This window comes from Hyperolius riggenbachi, chromosome 8 (assembly GCF_040937935.1).
Source record: "Hyperolius riggenbachi isolate aHypRig1 chromosome 8, aHypRig1.pri, whole genome shotgun sequence".
Lineage (NCBI taxonomy): Eukaryota > Metazoa > Chordata > Amphibia > Anura > Hyperoliidae > Hyperolius > Hyperolius riggenbachi.
The window spans coordinates 161,139,773-161,162,772 of record NC_090653.1 but is presented as its reverse complement, the minus strand read 5'-3'; the positions used below and the strand labels follow the sequence as shown (position 1 = coordinate 161,162,772).

General features: G+C 42.8%; 1 protein-coding gene across 3 annotated transcripts in view; it reads left to right on the top strand.

The window, feature by feature from the left end:
- Positions 1-23,000, top strand: part of GDPD2 (glycerophosphodiester phosphodiesterase domain containing 2) — a 161,512-nt gene that overhangs the window by 71,045 nt on the left and 67,467 nt on the right. The window contains exons 1-6 of one of the 3 annotated variants that reach the window (XM_068247630.1): positions 4,515-4,583; positions 4,676-4,806; positions 8,370-8,473; positions 9,684-9,777; positions 15,844-15,903; positions 16,000-16,098. In XM_068247630.1, the coding sequence (XP_068103731.1) occupies positions 4,714-4,806; positions 8,370-8,473; positions 9,684-9,777; positions 15,844-15,903; positions 16,000-16,098 (450 nt within the window). In that variant the 5' untranslated portion in view covers positions 4,515-4,583; positions 4,676-4,713. Of the gene's footprint in view, positions 1-4,514; positions 4,584-4,675; positions 4,807-5,195; positions 5,299-5,389; positions 5,463-8,369; positions 8,474-9,683; positions 9,778-15,843; positions 15,904-15,999; positions 16,099-23,000 lie in introns of those variants that run through there. The other 2 variants (XM_068247628.1, XM_068247629.1) reach the window with 2 other exon arrangements.

The following is a 23,000-nucleotide window of genomic DNA, read 5'->3' as shown; positions in this document are numbered from 1 at the left end:
ATGATTGATAACTGCGAGACTATGGGAAAAGCTGAATCATAATCATATGAGAAAATAGCATTAAACCTACTTTTTTTAGCTTTTTAAAACAGAAAATAAAACTGGGAGGTTCTAAAAAAAAAGAATACATTTTTTCAGGAGTAGGATGGATGAAATTGTTCATCTTCACAGTTTATTTTCAACTTGGATTTTCCATAATGTTCATGTATGAGTTAAAATGTTTGTACAGTATTTAGTTTTAATTGCTGTTGCCACTTTGCGATAGATTAGTTAGCCATCACTGTCCTAAACTAATGTCCCACCATTGCTAGGTTTATGTAAATGTGTCTCCACCCGTGACCACACCCACATACTGGTCCATGGCCACTCCCATTCTTCGTTGGGCGCGCATAGCGCACCGCACAACGTAACCCTCATATTTTTGGGTGCGCTAGCTGCAGCGTGCTGATCTCTGCTGCCTACAGTATGTACAGTATAAGCTGTTCTCTAGTGCCTGCACTGTGTGCTGATCTACCTCCAGTGTGTACAGTATAAGGTGTTACTCTGTGCCTTTACTGATTTTAAACCAGCTGTATTGTATGCTGATCCCTGCTACTTTCAGTATGTACAGTATTAGCTGTAAAGCCTGGTACACACATACAATTTTGATTAGCCAATTTTAGCTCTGTTCATCAAATGCATTGTCTGTTGGCCCACTTACTGCATGGGGGTGGTAAAATTGGTCAGTGATTGACCAATCAAAATTGTATGTGCGTATACATCTTTGATCTATGCCTATACTAATTGTAAATTATCTAAATAAAGGACAGGGGGCTCCATCCAATATTTTGATGGGCAGGCCCGTTATCTGTAGCTTACATCGCTGCTAAGTTCATGTACATTTAGCCCCATCCATGGCTACGCCCACTCACTGTATGGCCATGCCCATTTTTTGCCATACACCTTCCGCCTAGTGCCCCCGATCTCCAAGGACCCTAGGAACGCCCCTGAGAGTATTGTACTGTGTTAGCCTCTAGATAGAGATTTGAAAAGGAATAGTCATTTTTTTGTGCTGGTATGATGGGGTTTAAATGCCACAATTCTTTTTGTATGTACTCTGCCTCTTAGGTAATTTTTGAACTCTTGTTTTACTATCTCTCATAATCACCCTGAGTCTGTGGTATGAGATTTTTAACCAGGTATTGCCAACCCATATGTACAAGTGGCTGGATAGAGTACTGTTTAAAGGGGAACTGAAGTAAGAGGTATATGGAGGCTGCCTTATTTATTTCCTTTTAATCAATACCAGTTGCCTGGCAGCCCTGCTGGTCTATTTCTCTGCAGTAGTATCTGAATAACACCAGAAACAAGCATGCAGCTAGTCTTGTCAGATCTGACTTTAAAGTCAGAAACACCTGATCTGCTGCATGCTTGTTCAGGAGCTATGGCTAATAGTATTAGAGGCAGAGGATCAGCAGGGCTGCCAGGCAACTGGTATTGCTTAAAAGGAAATAAACATGGCAACCTCCATATACCTCTCTCTTCAGTTCCCCTTTAAGGGCTCTGCCACTGACTCAGGAGACCAAGGTTCGAATCTTGGCTCTTGCTGTTCAGTAAGCCATGATTGCTATTCAGCAGGAGACCTTGGACAAGGCTTCCTAAAACTGCTACTGCCTATAGAGCACGCCCTAGTGGCTGCAGCTCTGGCATTTTCAGGAGAAAAGCGTGATATACATGTTCTGTGTATTGACAAAACAATTCTGTATCTCTTTTCAATGTCCAGTGTATACAAAAGCTGCCTGTTTTCTTTGTCAGCATTGAGGAATTGAGTCGGAAGAAGGCTTATTAGCTAAGAGCTTACTCTTTTACAACTAAGCTAGCCAATAAATGGTTTTAAGAGAACAAAGGTGCGCTCCTATGGTGCATTAACTTTATTAACTTATATCACGCATAAAACAATTGCACTTACAATGAATTTGCAAGAATTGCACATGTAGGGGGCCGCCAGTGAGTTACTCCCACTTTCTGAGCCTGGCCAGGGCTTCCAGGGTCTGTGCGCGATGTAAGGTTGGTGGACTGAGGACAACCGCCGGCTCCTACTCCTTTCGGCAAGCCGTCTTCTCGTCACAACGCGGTTCGGCGCTTAGCCACGCCTTCTTCCGGAACATGAAAAAGATTTTCTATAGCGCAAGGTGTTTTACTGATGTCTTTTGTTATGTACCTTGCAGACTAGCAAATGAGGTGTTTTGGCATAGTCTAAGGAAGTGAAAAGCCTTAGGAAGCTCACATGTGTTGCATGGAGAGGAGTAGCATAGTTTGATGAGGGACACAGGATGAAACCGGGAATTGCAAGTTCTCAAACACTGTGAATGTTCACCATAGCCCAGGCATATATTGCCACCAACACATGAAATAGGGCATTGCATGAATCCTGGCACTAGTCTGCATTGGTGATTCTTTTCCGCTCTTTGGGCTTGATACACTTATGCTGGGAATGCGTGGTTCATTGTTTAGCTGATTAGATGGTTCAATAGATCATTTCCGACATGTCCGATCTCCCTTTCAATACTTTTGCCGCTTGATTTTTGATAGAAGTGAATGGAAAAAAATAAGAAAGCTAAAGGTAGCTAAGAGAATCGACTGCAGAATCGAGCTGCAAAAACGATCGAGAGCAGAAACGCACAGCAGAAACAAACCGTGTATTCCCAGCATAAGACAAATAGCATGCCTTTTCCGAGTTAACACTCCTTATCAGAGATAGCACGCCTTATCAGAGATAACGCTCCTTATCAAAGTTAACACGCCTTATCAGAGTAGCATAGCAAGTGCTACAAACCTGCAGGGGCTCAGGGCAGGATGAGTGGAGCTTGCGTCATTGCTAATTAGCGGGCATAAGTCTGTAGCGCTCGCTGTGCTATTCTGATAAGGCGTGTTAACTTTAATAAGGAGTGTTATCTCTATATAATTAAATAGCATAATAAATATATCGCAAATGCTATTAATGTGCTCACTGAGCTGTAATTATGTTAAATATGGTCTGTGTAAATTGTTGCAAATCTTCTGGATTTCCAGGATAATATTCCTATCTATAAAGATCCAGGCTATACCTAAACAGTATGTTTTTATAAAATGGCTATACATACTTCATAAAAAGTAAGAAGTATTTGTAATGTGGGTCCTGTGAGTTTGAGCCAGTGAAGTGCCTGGTTCTGCTTTGTGTTTTCAGTGAGGGAAAATATCTACAACCAGAACCCACTTAGCGAAATGTTCTGGCTTTTCCTCTCGATGCCCCAAAACTCAACGCCTGCTGTGGTTCATTATAAGTAAGAGAGTTAGCCAGTAATCATTTCCCATCATTACTTTTTTACGTATCTGTAACCAATGATGAGCTCAATGGGTTTTAAATGTGTACCTATTATTCAGCCGCCAGGAGATTTGTGCGCAGGGTAAAGCCTATAAATGGCTCACTCAGCTCTTGCACAAGTCCCAGTGGAGTTAATTGCTATTCCCCCTCCTGGCCGCCATGGATAGTGGGGAAGTATGTAATTCTGCTTCCAGCTATTGCTGGCAGCCGAATTACAGTGTTTTTGTAGTAATTTGTGCTCCATTTTTTGACGGCACCCAAATTACTCACTGCGCACCACTATAGCTGTAATTCCTATTAAGGCTTATGGTGGCACCGGCTGTGCCCAAATCTCCTGTGCTGTTTTTACAGCGCTCCTTTGAAACGTATTTGTTTTATCTAGATGAACAACTTGTGTTATGTAAGTTACCCCTGGGGTATGTACACTACATTTAGGGAACTTGCAATAAGGGGATTAGAGATGCACAACAAAATGAAAAAAAATTACATTTAGTAATAATTATATTTTATTACCTTTTAAACAATGCATGTTGCCTGGTTGTCCTACTAATCTCCTGTTTCTAATACTACCCTGAACTAGCATGCATATCAGATGTTTTTGACTGAAGTCTGACTGGATTAGCCACATGCTTGTTTCAGGTGTATCATTCAGACACTACTGATGCCAAACTGATCAGCAGGACTGCCAGGCAACTAGTATTGTTTAAAAGGAAACCGATATGGCAGCCATATCTGAATTCAGGTGTCCCTTAAACAGGCTTGCATGTCCTGTAACAGCCCACTTCTGCTGTTAAATGTAATGTTTATATCTACTTTTGAAGTATTTTTGTATTGACTTCCCTTCAAAAAATAGTTTGTTGTACAGTAGTTGTGCTTTCCTCTGGCCTTAATTGTAGGCATAGCTAATTTGACTTGCCTTCTTCTCACATTAGGACACATTGCCAAATCTTCCAAAGGCTATACTCCTGCCCGTCCTTTAGGCTCTATTATTAATCTCTTGTGTGTTACCTGTATCTGACAGCATGATTGGTAAGTCCACTGAACATGCTACAGTCTGTAGAGTTCTTCATTGTCGCACACAGGAGAGGGTCTTCCTCCGTCTATTGTGTCACATTTTGTCTCGTGTCCCTCCCAGTCTGGTTTAACTTGTTCTGTAATATTTTTTGCTGTACGCTAAGAGAGAATGTGCCTCACCGTCTAGTGCAGAGATACGAGTGAGAGATTGTGTGATCGTGCCGAGGTTCAGTATCTCATCCACGTGTAACTATTATTTTACGGCTTTTGATAGTTTTCTTTATTTTCTGACTACCGTAGTGTCATTTTTCATTTTAGCGTTTTCTGCAACCCACGGCAAAGCTCCCAACTACAAGATGTCCAGAGACAGTTTCTGCCCATCATGCGTTCTGTGCCTGTGGGCATTTCACAGTTGTTCGTGCAAAGTCACAAAGCAGAAGACCTCAACGGTAAGTCAAATGTATAATAAGTATTCATACTGAGTTTTTTTTGTATAGTAAAATGTATGATTAACACCACACCGCTCAGTTGTAGTCATTTAACTGCCAGTTCTACACAGAAATATTAAGTTCCATGTTTTATTGATGACAATTCTGTGATGAGAAGCATTCATGTTAACATTTGGGAGGTGATGAAAACGAATTTTCAGAGAATGCTTTCAGAATCAGCACCTGGTGTTTCCCTGACCTAGTTTTTACATGTGTAAGGCTGGGTACTTTTCGCTGGATGTGCTTAAACATTGTTTTGAATGCTGTCTGTAATATTAATTTGAAAACCAGTTTAAATATGGTAAAACAGTCTTTATGAACCTAAATACATTCCTTTTTTTGCAGGGAGTTTAAAAGAAAATGTAAGAATATCAGAACTAAAAGAAAGGTTCACTTTTAAAGGAAAATTGGGAGGTTTGCAATGCTCAGGTGGAAAAAGCCAAGTCCGATTAGGTCCGTGCTACTATGTGTGCAGGTGGCTCGCACATGCGCAATACTAGTGTGCCTAAGCATGACTAACAAGCTCTATTTTTTCTGGTCCCAGAGTGCTGGAACGGGCCTGTGGAGGAGGAGGAGGGGCAAACCTCTATAGGATCCTGAGACTTACCCCTCTCAAGGTGAATACACCGTAGGGGCACTTTTTTTCTCCTTTAGATACACTTTAGGAGCTCTAGTTGTTCTTAAAGGTACACTTCTATCTGTCACTATTAAGTATTTGAAATGGCAATGGGCTTTTTAAGGAGTCTAGGTATTGCACTGATAAAAGAATTGGGTCTTTTAAACATCAAATTTCAAAAAAGTTATTAAAATGGAATGTAAAAATATACCAAACTTGAGCGTCTCTCTGAATAAAGTACACTTAAAATGTCAACATCTTGTCACTTACAAGCATAATTGTTTATATCTTTATCTGAATTATGTGATGAATGCTATTTACAACTTCTGTTCTTTTTTCAAATTACTTCCAATCAGCCATTTATGGATGGGTGTACAGTTCCCTCTTTGACCAGCCGTATCAATGTAAATCATTTATCTTAAACCATGTACGGTAGTTTCTGATATAGAAGTCCAAGAGCTCCAGAATGCAAAGCCTATACCAGGTACCAGGTTGCAGGCTTGTTGATGGATGGCAGCTTCTGCTCCCTCTGGCCATTAGAGGTCACTGCCTGTTTGGAAACATGCTCTCCTTGCTATGCTCTGCACCAAGCAAAATTATTCCCACCAACTGTCCGAGGTGCAGCAAGGCAAGACAATACCAATACAATATCAACAGAACAATGGTGTGCAGGACAGTGGGCTCTCATACCATCATTTATAGTTGATGTTCAAAACCCATGGATCTTTACATACAGAGTTATTTGCTTTGTATTGTGTTTTTAAAATTCCATCTATTAAATGCCTACTTTTTTTTGTAATATATCACATTTTCTTTTTAGCCTTTTATCTAATAGGGGATTCCTAGGAGGGCATTGTCTCTGTGCTATGACAAGCTGCTCCTGGCGCTGTTGAGGCCAGCGACAGAACATTGCTTCTGCACTGGTGGACAATAGGAAAGAAGGCAGAGGTGCAGCTCAGGTGGGCAACAAGCAAATCCTTTGTGCCCACAAGAGTATTGTTTCTGTGCTGCAACAGGCTGTTCCTGGTGCTGTTGTTTGGTGATAACACATTGCTTCTGTGCTGGTAAAGCGACATGTGCAGCTCCAGTCAGTGAGCAAAAAGACTGCAGTGCCTACCAGAATCAGAATCCTTTATTGCACAAAGTACAAACTGGGTTGGGGGGGGGGGGGGGGGGGTTTACCTGGAATTGGTTTTGGCTCATACAGGTTCTGGAAGGAGGGGGGTTGGATGAGAGTAAGGGAGGTACATTTACAAAAGCCAGGAGCCATGGCTGCCATACTAAGGCGCCACCAGTCGCACTTGGCAATCATCTGTTATCCCTAAGGAGATATCGAAGTGTGGAGGGGGGGGGGGGGGAGAGACAGGCTGAGGTTCAACATTGATGGCCCAGTTATTCATGAAAGAAACCGGCAGTGATGGCTGAGGATTGAGGATCCCGATTGCTGGCATCTGGCAGTGCTGGCCAAAGTGTTCCAGTTCAAAAAGGAGCAGTGGTGTTAATTTCTGTTCTGTTTATTTCCTGGCTCCTGGGCAGCATTCAGCAGGGCTGGTCAAGATAATCTGGCTGTCACAGAAGTGTCCGGGCATGGCCGCCCTTCCAGATTAGCGTCTGTCATAATGAAGGGGCTGAACCTAAGGTGTCCCTGCTGCTGTGGAGCAGCAGCTGCCAATGGATGGATGGAGCCGGCAACCAGCAAGGCCAAAGGTGTCCGGATTGGTGTGGTGTCTTCCGACCTCAGTGGAGCCCCGACTTCCTGGGTAGCAGCGGTGGACTCCACATGGCCTATACCTGCACAGATGGCGAACCCAGGCAGAGGCAAGCTGGAAAAAATTCCAGTTTCCGAACTCCACATGACCTGCACCAATGTACCAGGCTACACCAGACCACACTGCATGAACATTATCTAGATTCCTCCCACAAATAAGGACATCCGTTGAGGGCTGCCCGGGACACTGGAGACGGGGTTGACTTTTTGATCCACTAGTTGATTATTAAAATCGATCGTGCATACAGACTTTCCGATTACCAGTTTTGTGGTCGATAAATTCCACCCTCTCCGATCTACGCACGGTCGAGAAAGATATCGATACTAACCTTTGTGTCGAAAACTAGTCATCGATAAGCTACCTTTTTAAACTTTATCGATCAGAAGTAGAATTGACTATAAAATCTGAATGTGTGTACTAGCCATTATCTCCAGAGGAAATCGGATTATTACGATTATAATACCTGCTGTGCACTTAATCTTACCATCAAAGTGGTTATGCAACTAAAAGCAGTGTTTAATAACCATAGTACAAGTAAAAGAAAAGCGCTGTGCACCAAGGCGAATGCTTCCAGGTTTATTGATTACACAGGATCACATACAGGGAGACTTGCAAAGGGAGTACAGCATGGTCTAACAGCCATTTCGCGGATGTTAGACCATCAGAGATCTTTGATTTTGGTCTCTGAGGAAGTGGGTTTTTACCCCACGAAACGGCTGTTAAACCATCCTGTACTCCCTTTGCATGTCTCCCTGTATGTGATCCTGATTCCTCTGTAATCAATGAACCTGGAAGCATTCGCCTTGGTGCACAGTGCTTTTCTTCTAATTGTACTATTGGAAATCTGCCTGCTGAACCACACTGCGGCTTCCAGGACCAAGTCACAACGCCTGCAGCCGGCAATGAGTGCCCAGCCTATCTGCATTCCTTTACCAAGGGACTTGAATGTTTAATAACCATTTTACTGTTTATGTAAATATAAGCTGTGTATAGTAGTAAGCTCCAATGTTCATTGTAATTATATTAAAATGTCCAGTGTCTAATCCCCATGGAACTATTGATAACTGTGGCTTATATTTGCCTTATTATACTTACCAATGTGGGCTTGTTTGACTAATGAAATTGTATTTTCTTTCCAGTGTGAGTGCATTTGGGTTCTTCTATGCATCTGTGTGTTCCTTTTTACTGCCATGTGGATGTACATAACAGTCATCCTGGAAAACGATATGCACAATTTTAATGAGTAAGTTCTCGGTAAAGTTTCGTCAAGTTTCAATTAACCATTGCTGCTGTTTTTCTCACGTGTATTGCTTATATATGAAATTTTGAGTCAATATTTAATGCAGTTGTGAAATCAATCCAGAATGGTGAATAGTAAATGTACTTTTAAGATAAATATACTGAATCAATCCCTAACTTCCTCTTATAGTGTGATAAATTGAATTACTGTCCTTGTCTCCTGGAAAATGCCTTGGCTACCTATTGTTTACATGTCTTCACTTCACCAGCTATCTGCCCATGTACACTTGGGTGATATCGATGTGGCTGCTGGTCTGACAACGATCCCGCTCATTTTCCTGTAGCTACCCACTTCTTCCCCTCATGCATGTAGTAACATTTGTTATTTATCTCTGGTCTGCACCCCATATACTGTATGTGACTCATTTTTAAGTCAAATAATAACTAATAATGCTTCTTAAAGATGGTGTCCGCTTTAGTTTGTATTGAAGAATATAATACAGGGATATGTGAGGGAGCAGGCTGGTGTTGTACTTTGTTCTCTGGTTAAACTCGATGGACTTATGTCTTTTTTTTCAACCCAAATAACTATGTAACTATGTAATACAATGGGAGTAGGCAAGGCACCGCGGCCACACATTGGGTACAATCCCCTGACCAGCATACAAGAAGTTACACAGGATATGTAGCATTTGAGAAGGAGGTGTTACCGGCACCAGGGACAAGAGGGAGAAGAACAGGTACCAAATGGGATTAGCATGGTGCAGCCACCAGCAGTCCATGTACATCTTCACAATTCAGGTAAAGGTGTAGAATTTGGGCACAGGACACAAGTCGGGCCCAAATTTACGGTAAGAAGGTTCAGGTAGTGTTAGGTGGAGGGTTTACAGCAGGGCTAGATTTAGGAATTTACAACAAGAAGGGATGGATAGTGTTAGGCGTACGGTTTATACCAAGGCAAGTTTTAGGTGTAATATTGGCAGGATCAACTAAGGTGTGTGTGAGGGTGGAGGCTAGTGCTGTACCTCGTTTTCTGGTTGAACCCGATAGACGTATGCATTTTTTTCAACCCAGCTATGTATTTCATTAGTGTATTTAGCTTGTGCCTTTAACTTGTTTTAAAAAAGATAAAGTTGCAGACTTCATTTTCTTTCAATGACCTGAACATGTGTACTGTGTTTGATATCCCACCTAAATTATCTCTTTTTCTCCAGGGAAATCTTTCGGCTCTTGGGCTTGTGGCAAGATTGGTCTGTAGTTTTCATTATCGTGGCAGCAGTGCTAATCTCATATTGTACTATTTTAATGGTAGGTATTGGGAATACAGGATTGTATGCAAGGCCTAAGCAAACTGGAATAGTACTTTTCTTGATTTTATGGAAATTCAGAGACTCCTAAGAAGTAACTGACATTAGTTAGTATTAGAATACCTTGAGCTGGAACTCCTGACAGAAATGACTGCATGGGCCGGTTTCCACTGAGCCGGCGTGCATATTGCAGGATGTATGCTAGCACTTGCAGTGATGCGGGAATGCATTGAAATCTCTGTAGCCGTGCCATGCACAGCTATAGGGATTTTGGTGAGTGCTGCTGTAAAATGCGCCATGCCATCTGAATCGTGCCGGCTTGCAATTGGGATGGTAAGGGTATTGGCGGTATATGCAGCATTTCCTTGCTCAAAATGCTAGCGGGGAAACGCTGCAGTTTGATAAGTGTGAACCTTGTCTAAAAGGTTACGTTTGTGGTATTGGCTAACATAGTATATCAACAGATGTAACATTTTAAGTATTAGGAGCTAGAGTCTGAAACATGCTCAAGTGAAAATAGAAAAAAAAAAAAAAAACAAGAGAATCCCTGATTAAATAATCTTTTGTGGCTCATTGGAGAAAAGAAACCAGAGAAGGTGGCGGTGGTGGGTGCAAGGCAAAAACGATAGCCTAACGGCCGTTTTGCGGGGGTGCTTCTTCCAAGGCTGATCCACTGAATCCGCCTTGGAAGAAGCACCGCAGTGCGAAACGGCGGTTAGGCTATCGTTTTTGCCTTGCATCCACCACCGCCACCTTCTGATATGGTAGGACATCTATCTTATGTAGAAATATTGACTCTGTCATCATAGCACAAGTTGTTTGCTTATGATTTATGCACCTGCCTTTTGAATACAAGGAATTCACATACTGGATTCACATCATGCTTAAATTTCAAATAAATACAAATCAACTGCAGTGCCTGATGGAACTTGTTTCTTTTCTCCAATGATCCATGTTATCTCCATCTGCTAATAGCATCATGAGCACGCAGTTTTTTTAATCAAGGTGTCGGCTGGATATATGTTACCTCCTGCTTCCAGTGATTGGACTGTATATCTCATAGTGCCGGTAGAACTTACACTCTCCTAATTGATTCGATAATCTTTTGTTGTGAATTTTCTCTCTGTTTTGTCACCTTATCTACAAAGTACATTTCAGCACCAAGCAAGCAAAGTCCCATTTACACTATGCACTGCAGGTAGCTGTGCAATAAACCACAGAATTAAAGGATACCCGAGGTGACATGTGACCTGAGATAGACATGTGTATGTACAGTGCCTAGCACACAAATAACTATGCTGTGCTCCTTTTTTTCTTTCTCTGCCTGAAAGAGTTAAAGAGACTCTGAAGCGAGAATAAATCTCGCTTCAGAGCTCATATTCAGCAGGGGCATGTTTGCCCCTGCTAAAACGCTGCTATCCCGCGGCTAAATGGGGGTCACTTCACCCCCAAATCCCCCCTTCCAAAATCCACTACCAACTTGGTCGTGGATTTTGCTCCTCCTGGAGGCAGAGCTAACGGCCGCAGCCCTGCCTCCAGTCGCGTCTATCAGCGGCGCATCGCCGCCTCTCCCCCACCCCTCTCAGTGAAGGAAGACTGAGAGGGGCGGGGGAGAGGTGGAGATACGCGGCTGATAGACACGCGTGAGGCAGGGCTGCGGCGGTTAGCCCTGCCTCAAACAGGAAGTAATCCCCCCACTGCGCGGAGGGGATTTGGTGGGTCAGGGACCCCCGTTTAGCCGCGGGATAGTGGCGTTTTAGCAGGGGCAAACATGCCCCTGCTATCTTTGAGGTCTGAAGCGAGATTTATTCTCGCTTCAGACTCTCTTTAAACATCGGCTATGTAAGTGGCAGTTCCTGTCAGAACTGGGTCAGACTACAGGGTGGGCCATTTATATGGATACACCTTATCTATGGATACACCCCATATACCACACCATACCATCAATGTTTTTGTTCCAACAGTCTTGGAGGGATCTATCCAATGTGGGTTAGTGTCAGACCAATAACGGTGGTTTTGTTTAACTTCACCATTCACATAAAATGGTGTATCCATATAAATGGCCCACCCTGTATAGTGTGCCCCTCACTGATAAGAAATTACAACTATACACACTTTCCTAGCAGAAAATGGCTTCTGAGAGCAGGAAAGAGATAAAAAGGGTCAACAGTTCATAGATTTTAGCTCTGGCATACTTCAATGAATGTGTTATTGAGCAAAAACAATAAAACAGTAAAAACTTAAAAAGTAGATTTAAATATAAAATAAAACTGTGGAAAATCTTAAAAAGTCATTTTTAGGAGAAAGAGGATATATACAATTGTTTAATTCATTTCGTTTCACCTCGGGTGTCCTTTAAACATAGATGGATCTGTATTATAAAATTTAATTACATTTGGGACAACTTATTATTATTTTTTTTTTGCACACTTTGGACAAAAAAGGGTCTTTTCTTCTTTGAGGAATTATTAGAGAAACTTTTTAAAATCCGAGCCACAAAACAAAGAAGATGAAAGTCACAGGGGGGAAAAAGACCTGTCTCCACTCCCTTGGGTCTATGATTTGCATCTGTAATGCTGTAAATTAGGGCATAAAATGTGCAGTAATTTTGTGGAATTTTACCGAAAATCGGAATTCTCATGAAAAATAGGGGGCATGCTAGCGCATAATTTACTGATCAGTCTAAGACCTGTCAGTACCTGGCGGTATAGTCAATTTGTATGCATTTTGCAGTTTTTGGTGGAGTTCCTATTTCTGTTTTAGTGAAGTTTCTATTCAGACTGTGAAAAAAGAATAGTAGAAATAAAACTCTGAATATTTACTGTATTTTTTTTTATAGGGGATGCCTATAAATATACTTTGTATAGGGTACTACATAATCAAATACACCCCCCTCCCCCAACAAAAAAACCTTTCCAAAAACTATCCTAATTTATGGAAGATAATTAAAGACTGTTGTCGTTATTATTATTATTATTTACTGCATGCTAAGGCAACATTTACACTTAATCAGTTGCTCTCAGTTATAACTGAAAGGACAACTGGTTTTCAAAGTAATGCCCATGTTTCCCAATGGCTAAGTTCACACTATACCGTTTTAACTGAAAGATTTTTCATAATGCACTGCTATGGAGAAGTAAAAATGAACACATACCAGCTCATTAAGAGTAAATGGAGCCTTACCACTGAAATACCACACTATTTTCCCACACATTTTACCACACTTTCAGAAATACGGAAAAATCTTTCAGAATTGCCCAAAAAAGGGAAAATACCGATTGCGGTATTTTACCAACAAACATTTTTTTCCACACATAGCTACCAGAATTGAGGCCATTGTTTTATTTTTTGTTTATGACCGCTCTCTAAAAGTACACCACATTTGTTGAAGATTTTAAAGAGTCATTATCATAAACAAAAAATGTAATAAAGCAAATTACAGTATACCGTAAATAAATTTCAAAAGTACTTCTAAGATCAATTTTATGTAAGGATAGTCATTTCATCTTAGGAGTTATTTAAAGAGACACTGAAGTCTCGTAAAAAAAATCTTTTTATTTTAAAAAATTTGTTTAACTTGATTGTCCTAACTAAACCGCCGCATCCCCGTGGATGTAATCTATCTAAATCCCCCCTAACTCCCCCCTCCCTCTCCCCTGCAAAATCCACGACTTTCTTGGTCCTGGATTTTGCTGTCCTGTGCGCTTCCGTGTGAGGCAGAGCTATGAGCCGCAGCTCTGCCTCTACACACGTCTGTCAGCGCGTATCTCCGCCTCTCCCCGCCCCTCTCAGTGAAGGAAGACTGAGAAGGGCGTCTGCAGTAGGTAGGTTTTTCGCCTGAAGAAAGGAGAAAACTTCTCTCCAGAAACGCGTTGCGTAATAAACATTTTATTATTTTTTCAACCAAACACGGACTTTGCCGTGTATCCTTTCTGCACACACTGCACCTTCCAGGAACCTTCAGCAGCACACTCTATCCCCACACATAGTGGGAGTTCAGAGTGCAGCTAACAAACTTGCACACATAGCCTCCAGGCACTACATCCAGCAAGACCCAGTGAGCGGCCATCTCTGGAGATCAGCTGATGTGACCGATCCTGTTTGAAAGCACCACTGCTGCCTGCGTCCCCGGCATAAAGAGGGACAATGCTAGACTGCTGACAGACCCATATTGGCTAGTCAGTCAGTCCTAAAGGTGAGATCATTCCCCGGCAGGCTTGCCAGGGACAACTGCTACCCTACTGAGTGCGCTCTCCTCTCTCTCCTCCCATTCCCCCCACCCCTTGTCTATACAGAGACTGAGAAGGGCAGGGGAGAGGTGGCGATCCTGGCTGACAGACGCACTGAGGCAGAGCTGCGGCTCATAGCTCTGCCTCTTACGGAAGCGCTGCCCGGATTGCCCCCCCCCCCCCCCCCCCCAGGGAGTTAGAGGGGATTTAGATAGATTACAGCAGCGGGGATGCGCGGTTTAGTTAGGACAATCATGTTAAACACATTTTTAAAATAAAAAGATGGTTTTTACAAGACTTCAGAGTCTCTTTAAATGCTAGATTTCAGAATGTTTTTGGTTTGGACTAGTATGGTACTAAACTAACCCTCACATAGAAAAGTTTAGTTTACAAATCACAGGACAACTGGTCACCTGAACACTACTATATTTATTTTACATAAATATATCATCGCTGTTTCAACTCTGAATAGAAGGCAACAGTAATCATTCACTCCATGCAGTCTGCAGTTGGGCAAAGTGTCATGTTTAGCAGGAATTGAGATGGAGATTTTATTCCCAGCCTCAATGCTATCTGCATGGAGTTTTTATGTACTTCCCTTGTTTGGGTGGGTTTCCTCCAATCAATTCAATTTCTTTTCACATCCAAAAAGCATATCAGTTGATATCCTATTAAATACTAACCATAGACTATAGCAGGGGTAGCAAATTATTGGGCTATACATGCAAGCATGACCAGGTACCTTATTAAGGAAAGCAAGCAAAACAAAACCGAGAGCCCCCAATAGTGTATTATTGATGATGGTGGATACATTGTAGCAGCAAACTGAAATATACTCACAAGTGTGGGTTGCTCAAGTTCAGGCAACCACTATATGTACATGAAGGGATATTAGACATGTCCCCACTCAGGTTAAGAAGTCGCTGTCTGTGGACCAGGTGGATCACAATAGCGTACAGAAGTAACAGAGGCGCCAACAGGATAAAATATCATAAATGTAAAACTATGTTTGTACGCTTACTTAGGCAAAAATACAACAGGAGTAACTTAGAAATGTGTGTATAAAGCACAGCGCCTCTGTGCTTTTTCCACACATTTCTAAGTTACTCCTGTTGTATTTTTGCCTGAGGAGGTGGACTTGAGACCCGTGAAACGCGTTGCATATTTTTGGAGTAAGAATTAAAACTTTTGATCATATAGAGTCGTTGTGTTTGTCCTGAGGAGGTAAGTCCACCCTTACCCCCCATCTTATTTTGTTTTAAATGTATGATATTTTATCCTGTTGGCGCCTCTGTTACTTCTGTAAGGTACCTTATTAAGCATGCTCTAAGTGGCCGCTGCTCTCTGTAGCTGCTCATAGGCTTTGCGTTTGATAGACTAAATGTGTTTTGCAAAGATTGGCTCATTCATTCCATGTTCTTTATGCTCCGAGTACCCTCAAACTACTAATGCATGAATTGAGCCAAATGGTTAGGTCTTCACTTCAACGTTTATAGGTGTAACCGTTCTCAGGCTTCTGAATATCAAATTGTCAGCAACTTAACTGCAGCTGACATAGACTTCCACATGAACAATCTAAGAAAAATAATTTCTTAAATACATGGGACAGTTCCTGGATAATGGTGACAATTTTCACCAATTGTATTAACTGCAGTTAAAAATATAAAGAAGTGATAATGGGGATAGCTTTCACACTGTACTGTACAAGAAACAAGAATGCTTTGATAACATTATCTCCTTGTGTTGTTTTGTTGCCATCTGCTGGTAGAAGTATAGTTGGAAAATCAAAGCTAATAATCCCTTTTCTTGTGTCTATTTTTCCTTTCGGGCATTTAAAGATACTCTGTATGTGCCTCATAGTGTTTGCACAACCTCTCAGATTGTACTGGATACACAAGGTGAGTTACATAGCTTGATTATGTATCACTTTTTTTTTTAAAAAGTGACATTTATACAAATTACGGTATTCTTTTTTTCCACTTATTTTATACCAGGTACTCTTTATATTTTGTGCTCTGGTGGTTTGTCTTGGAATTATTGGCTTAACTATTAAGTGGAAAATAGAATGGAGTGCGGTGGCCATTTCGTTGCAGGTAAAATTACATTTTTTTTTATAACTTTCAAAATAAGTTTTATAGTTATACTATTGCTTCTAGAGGTGTGATTTAGCTTCGAATATGAGGAGTTCACATCACAGCAGGCACAAGCTTATAGCAGGAAAGCTTACCAACTAGTGGGCTGGGAATAGTCAGCTCCCAGAGTAATTACAAGAATTCTTTATCTGGATAGGCAAGTATGGTTAAAGTTAGGAGTCAGACTAAAGTTAGATCTGTAGGTGGGAGGGGGTGTTTCAATTAATATGGGGTTTAGATTACTGTAAGAGCCGGAGTTTAAAGAGAACCCGAGGTGGGTTTGAAGAATATTATCTGCATACAGAGGCTGGATCTGCCTATACAGCCCAGCCTCTGTTGCTATCCCAAACCCCCCTAAGGTCCCCCTGCACTCTGCAATCCCTCATAAATCACAGCCACGCTGCTGACAAACAGCTTGTCAGAGCTGGCTGTGTTTATCTCTATAGTGTCAGTCTGCTGCTCTCCCCGCCTCCTGCAGAACTCCGGTCCCCGCCTGAATCCCTTCCCTCCCTGCTGATTGGAGGGAAGGGACAGGGGCAGGGACCGGAGCTATGCAGGAGGCGGGGGAGCAGCTGAGACTGACACTACAGATGTAAACACAGCGTCATTGCAATGTTGTGATTTAGGAGGGATTGCAGAGTGCAGGGGGGCCTTAGTGGGGTTTGGGATAGCAACAGAGGCTGGGCTGTATAGGCAGATCCAGCCTCTGTATGCAGATAACATTCTTTAAACACACCTCGGGTTCTCTTTAAACTCAGAAAAGGCTATGGTGAAGGTCAGAAGCAAGGGTAACTAGCAAGGGTTTCACACCTTATCAATAAAATGCATTTTAAACCACCGGAAAATGGTCAAAATAATTCTAAAAGTACCTTTTCACCTACTTTTTGAGACTTTTTCAATTGCAAAGTGCTAAAAAGTTATTTTCAAGGGGAAATAATTATTTATTTCCTAGTAGAAAACTTACGAGAAAAATTAATTGAATAAGAGCCACAGGCCTGTTTGTGTCCCCTGCAGTATTGCCATCTTCTATACCGAAGTTCACTAAAAAGGTAGATTTTTCCTAGACTCTACTGAAGTTTATGATCTTAGGTTGCTGCTTGCCACCTCAGTTCTTCTGGTCTACACAGCTCACAACCCATCCTGCATTTTGGAAAAGAAGGCAGCTCAATCCATGAACTTACAAACTCCAAAAAAGCAAAAGGCTGGGCACTGGTGGTAAATGCTCATTTCTAATTTAATCCAGTAGGTACATTAAATTACAGCAAAGGAGTGCACAAGCAGCCTGGCAGCCATGTCACAAGTTTCCCCGCTTTATCAAAGGCGAAGCGGGGAGCCCTTTAAAATGGCTGTCAGGCCACTTGTGCACTCCTTTGCTGTAATTTAATGTATCTACTAAAATTAAAAAAAATTCCATCATATATTCGTGACACCTCGCACCAGCTGCGTGTCCTTGATGGACTACAGGTGCCTGTTGATACATTGTTGGTGGCCCTGGATGTGGAGGCCCTCTACTCCAGCATCCCGCATGACCTTGGCATCTAAGCTGCTGGCACTTTTCTGAGCGAGTTGGGGATACAACATGCCGCCCATAGTGAGTTTTTATTGACGTTACTTAAAGAGAACCCGAGGTGGGTTTGAAGAATATTATCTGCATACAGAGGCTGGATCTGCCTATACAGCCCAGCCTCTGTTGCTATCCCAAACCCCCCTAAGGTCCCCCTGCAATCCCTCATAAATCACAGCCACGCTGCTGACAAACAGCTTGTCAGAGCTGGCTGTGTTTATCTCTATAGTGTCAGTCTGCTGCTCTCCCCGCCTCCTGCAGAACTCCAGTCCCCGCCTGCATCCCTTCCCTCCCTGCTGATTGGAGGGAAGGGACGGGGGCAGGGACCGGAGCTATGCAGGAGGCGGGGGAGCAGCTGAGACTGACACTACAGATGTAAACACAGCCTCACAGCATGGCTGTGATTTATGAGGGATTGCAGAGTGCAGGGGGACCTTAGTGGAGTTTGGGATAGCAACAGAGGCTGGGCTGTATAGGCAGATCCAGCCTCTGTATGCAGATAACATTCTTTAAACACACCTCGGGTTCTCTTTAAGGTTTTGTTGACAAATAATATCTTTATATTTGAGGGCTCCCACTACCTCCAGGTGCAGGGGGCAGCGATGGGGACCATGTGTGCCCCCATCTTACGCAAACCTGTACCTGGGGGGATTGGGAGCGCGAGTTGTTTTCCAATGATGGCCTCTCGATGTACTGTGCCACATCCTGGCGTGGCACAGGTACATTGATGACATCATCATGTTTTGGACAGGGGACAGGGTCTCCTTAACAGTTTTGTCGACTCTCTGAATGTAAATGCTAAGACTCTTAGGTTCACAATGCAGTGTAGCCCATCAAAGATCCCCTTTCTCGACATCTCCATTCGGATTGACGGTGATGGTCACCCCACCCACACCATGACAGGGGTATACCAACAGGCTAATACCTTCGAGCAGGACGAAATTGCTTGGATGATTTGTCCTTCAAGATAGAAGCCAGAAATCTGAAGAAGAGGTTCAGAGAGAGCGGATACTCTGAGGGCATTCTCAAACGGGCATACAGGAGGGCGGATGCTAGTAGTCGGGTCTCCTTACTTCAAACGGGGTACCAATGTGAACGTGACTCCAAGCAATTTGCCCGATTTTGTTCTAAATACTCGGCCCAACATCAGCAAATTACACGCATTATTGAGAAGCACTGGCATATACTCACCAATGACAGCAAATTGAGCAAGTGTGTCCCCAATAGACCTTTGTTTTCTTTCCAGCGTGCGCCCTCTCTAAGAGGAAGACTGGTCAATAGCCATTTTTCCGATCCTCTAACTGCTCATAAACACTGCAAGGTGTTGGGGACTTACACTTGTGGTGGGTGCACCATGTGTAGAGATATACAGGTCGGTAGGTCTGTTAGACTGCCGAACGGCAGGGATTGGGGACTTGCACATTACGTCAACTGCAATACTATACTGGTAGTCTATTTACTGTTGTGCCCATGCGGAGCTTTCTATGTGGGCAAGACTAAACAGGAACTGCATTCTCGGATTTCCCGGAAGCAAGAACCCATGCAATCTGACCCCGGTAGCCAGACATTTTAAAACTGCACATGCAGGGAACCCGACCAAAATGCGTTTTGTTGGCCTTGACCATATCCATGCCTCCATCAGAGGTGGAGACATGGACCGTCTATTATTACAAAAAGAGTCTCGCTGGATCTTTGATTTATGTGCCACCAAGTCCCCAGGCCTGAATGAGAACACGAGTTATGTCTCGTTCCTGCCAATCTGACGGTCTGGTGGAAGTCCTGGTCTTTCCACTGGGTCTGTGGGACGGATGTCTCTATTTGGCGTCGGTTGGGGGGCCTCGGCGTGACATTGCCAGATAATAATTTAATTGGAGTTGAGTTGGGTTGATGAGTCTTTTGTACTCATATGTACAGGGGTGATTTTATTATCCCCTATCTGTAAGCTGCTTATAGTATGTGTTTTTTCGGCTACTATGTAACTTTACGATTATGTTGTAGTATTTATGTGCACTCCTGACATTATAGTTTTTTAGTTTGTGGGTGACCATATGTATAGTTATATTAATCTGAGGGAGCTCTGATTTGTCCCCTGTTCGGCGGTGACGTTGTTACAGTGGCTGGCTCCATCCGCCCCCTCCGGCGTCTGTTCGGGTGGGTGGGGCTTGGTGGACGCATCGGATGGGTTGCTATGGCGCTTCCCCGCTGTGTCTGCCCTCCCCGCACTCCCGCCCGTCATTGGGCGCTGGTGGGGACGGGCGTGGACGGCTTCTTGTGCACACCCGCTGGCAGGGGATTAAATTGGAGGAGACACAGGAAGTGGTCATGCCTCCAGAGGAAGACGGAAGTCCAGCGAAACCGGTCGAGGACGCATGTGCTGCGTCCCGACTTCCATGCTCCTCTCCACCGAGACTGAGACCAGCCACCACGCTATCCCGCCTGGACACCGTCTCCAACTGCCGCAGCATGCGGCCATCAGACTTACTACCAGCCCTTGGGATTCACTGCAGAACCCACAAGGATATGTAAGCAGCCTAGCGGGCATAGATTTATCCACCATCATAGACTGTGTTGACAACTGGTCCAGCCTATCGCTGTGGAGTCCCAGTGTGTCAACTGTACAATGGCTGCCATATAGCTCGGCTATGGAACTGTACAATGCTCCGGTTCACTCAGTTTGCTTGCTGTGACGCTGATGCTGGCTTCATACACATGCATTAATTTATCCATGTATAGAACTATGTGCTGTCTTGATTGAGTTGAGCTGTTCGCTATTGCCTTGCTACACACAGACGCTTACGGTCTGACTGCAAACTAATCCATTGGTTCTGCTACTGCTTTGGCTGCCACTATATGTTACATCCAACATTGCTTGTTATCTGGAACTGATTACGTATGGTCTTGCTGACACCTCTGGCCTCATAAACCTTTACATTTATTGCCACAAGAATTCTTGTGGACACGTTCTCCCAGGATATTATCCCTTTTTTGCATGCATATGGATTTTGTACTATGTTACCTGAAATATCCTTTTGATTTTTTGTTTTGTTGCAACCAACTTGACGGACAGTATACTACAGTGAAGCTGATGCATATGCTTCACTTGGCCGTTTGATTATTACATCAATTCCTGTAGGGGGCGTGCACCATTATGTGGTTAGGGGGTGAGGTCAGTGTAGACGGTGGGTTAGTGAGGGTGGCTGTTAACCTGGGGAGTTGGTTTGGGAATTGGGGGCACATTTTTATGTGATTTTAAGCTTGTTATGCTATTGATTAATAATAAAGTTTTGTATATTTTCTGACGCAATCTATGTAAAGGTTTTCTTTTTGTGCTCAGTCGGGCCATACCCTCCTCCTTATCCATCTTCTCGTGTTTCATTTGGATTTGAAAATAGAATTGAGCATTTACCAAATAAGTGCACAGATTTTTTTCTTTTTTGGAGTTGGATTGCTACATGATGGTGAGCACAGTGGCAGCTCCTACTTCAGCGTATACTTAGTACCAGGCTGCATTGAGTGACAGTCATTACTGTTTACCTCACCTTAGTGGCTATCCATGAACTTATTTGGCTTTTGCAAAAGCAGAAAATGGCAGATTTCTTTTTCCCCGGTCTAATAATTATATGAATCACATTTATTGTTTCACAAATTCTTTTGGATTCATAGGACACAAGAAATAGCAAGACGCTCCATATTCAGAGTTCTAACATTGCCTGGCACATGTTTCACGGCTAGAGGAGACTTCTTCAGACCCATATGAAATAGTACATACAATCTGGCAAGAAATGTATGTAGTACTATCTCATATGCTTATTTGCTTATTAGTATTTTTGGGTGGTTTGTTATATTTGTGACATTCTGTACTGTATATAATTTTCACTCCTGATGAAGCACACATAGGGTGAATGTTGTGTTTGTGTGTATTGGGGGTGTTACACTAATCTCAACACCTACTTTCCGCTTATGTAGGGTCTCTGGGGGGCCTTTTAAAGAGTAACTGTTAGGCGTGAATTTAAAAAATAGTTTTCTATATCCCTCTTTAATCAAGCCTAAAAACATGCTAAAAAGGCACTGGCACATTAAAAAAGCATTCACATTTTTACATTAATATAATTTACAAATCATTGCCTCCCAGCTCCTAATTCGTACGAAGAGCCGCAGCAGTAAATGCTGGGCGGCTTTTGTTTTCCTCTTCTCCTCCCTGTGCCTCCCCTTCATTTCATATTCCTCCCCTTTATGTAGTAGTGCAGCCTGATTGGCTACTCTCTCTGCCCCTCACGTTTCCCCAGCCACGCCTCTGCACCGCTCTGATTGGCAATACAGAGATGTCACCAACGTCATCTGTAGTTGCCAGAGGACTGTTACAAGACTGTTTGCGGAGGCTAATGCGGAACGTTAGTAGGGATCAGCTGATGAGGCTACAGCCAGCTCTCCCCCTCCTTCATGCTTTTGATGCTCAGCTCCCTGTCACAGCCGTCTGCGGAGCTGATTACACTGAAAGACTTCAGTGTGCAGAGGAAATGTCCAGCTCCTCCTCCTCTTCCTCCTCCCTGGCTCGCAGCACGAGTGTAGAAGACAAACACAGACACTCAGAGCTGCAGCTGTCACAGGAGATGCTGCTAGTATTGGAGAGGTGCTGACACTGCCGTGTTTGTATGGAATGGATGTAGTGTGTGCATATATGTATGGCATTTGTGTGATGTGATGTGTATGTATAGAGTGTGTGTATACAAAGCATGTGTGTATGTATTTAGTGTGTGTGTGTGTGTGTGTGTGTGTGTGTGTGTATATGTATATAGTGTGTGTATATGTATATAGTGTGTGTATATGTATATAGTGTGTGTATATGTATATAGTGTGTGTGTGTGTGTGTGTATATGTATATAGTGTGTGTGTGTGTGTATATGTATATAGTGTGTGTGTGTGTGTGTGTATATGTATATAGTGTGTGTGTGTGTATATGTATACAGTGTGTGTGTGTATATAGTGTGTGTGTGTGTGTGTATATGTATATAGTGTGTGTATATGTATTTAGTGTGTGTGTGTGTGTGTGTGTGTGTGTGTGTGTGTGTGTAGAGCATGTATGTATATAGAGTATATGTGTATGTATGTATATAGTGTGTGTGTGTGTGTGCGCGCGTGTGTATATATAGAGCGTGTATGTATATAGAGTATGTGTGTGTATATATGTATACAGAGCATCTGTGTGTATGTATATAGTGTGTGTGTGTGTGATGTGATCTGCGTGTGTATATACAGAGCACGTGTGTGTGTGTGTGTATGCTGTACGTATATAGAGTAT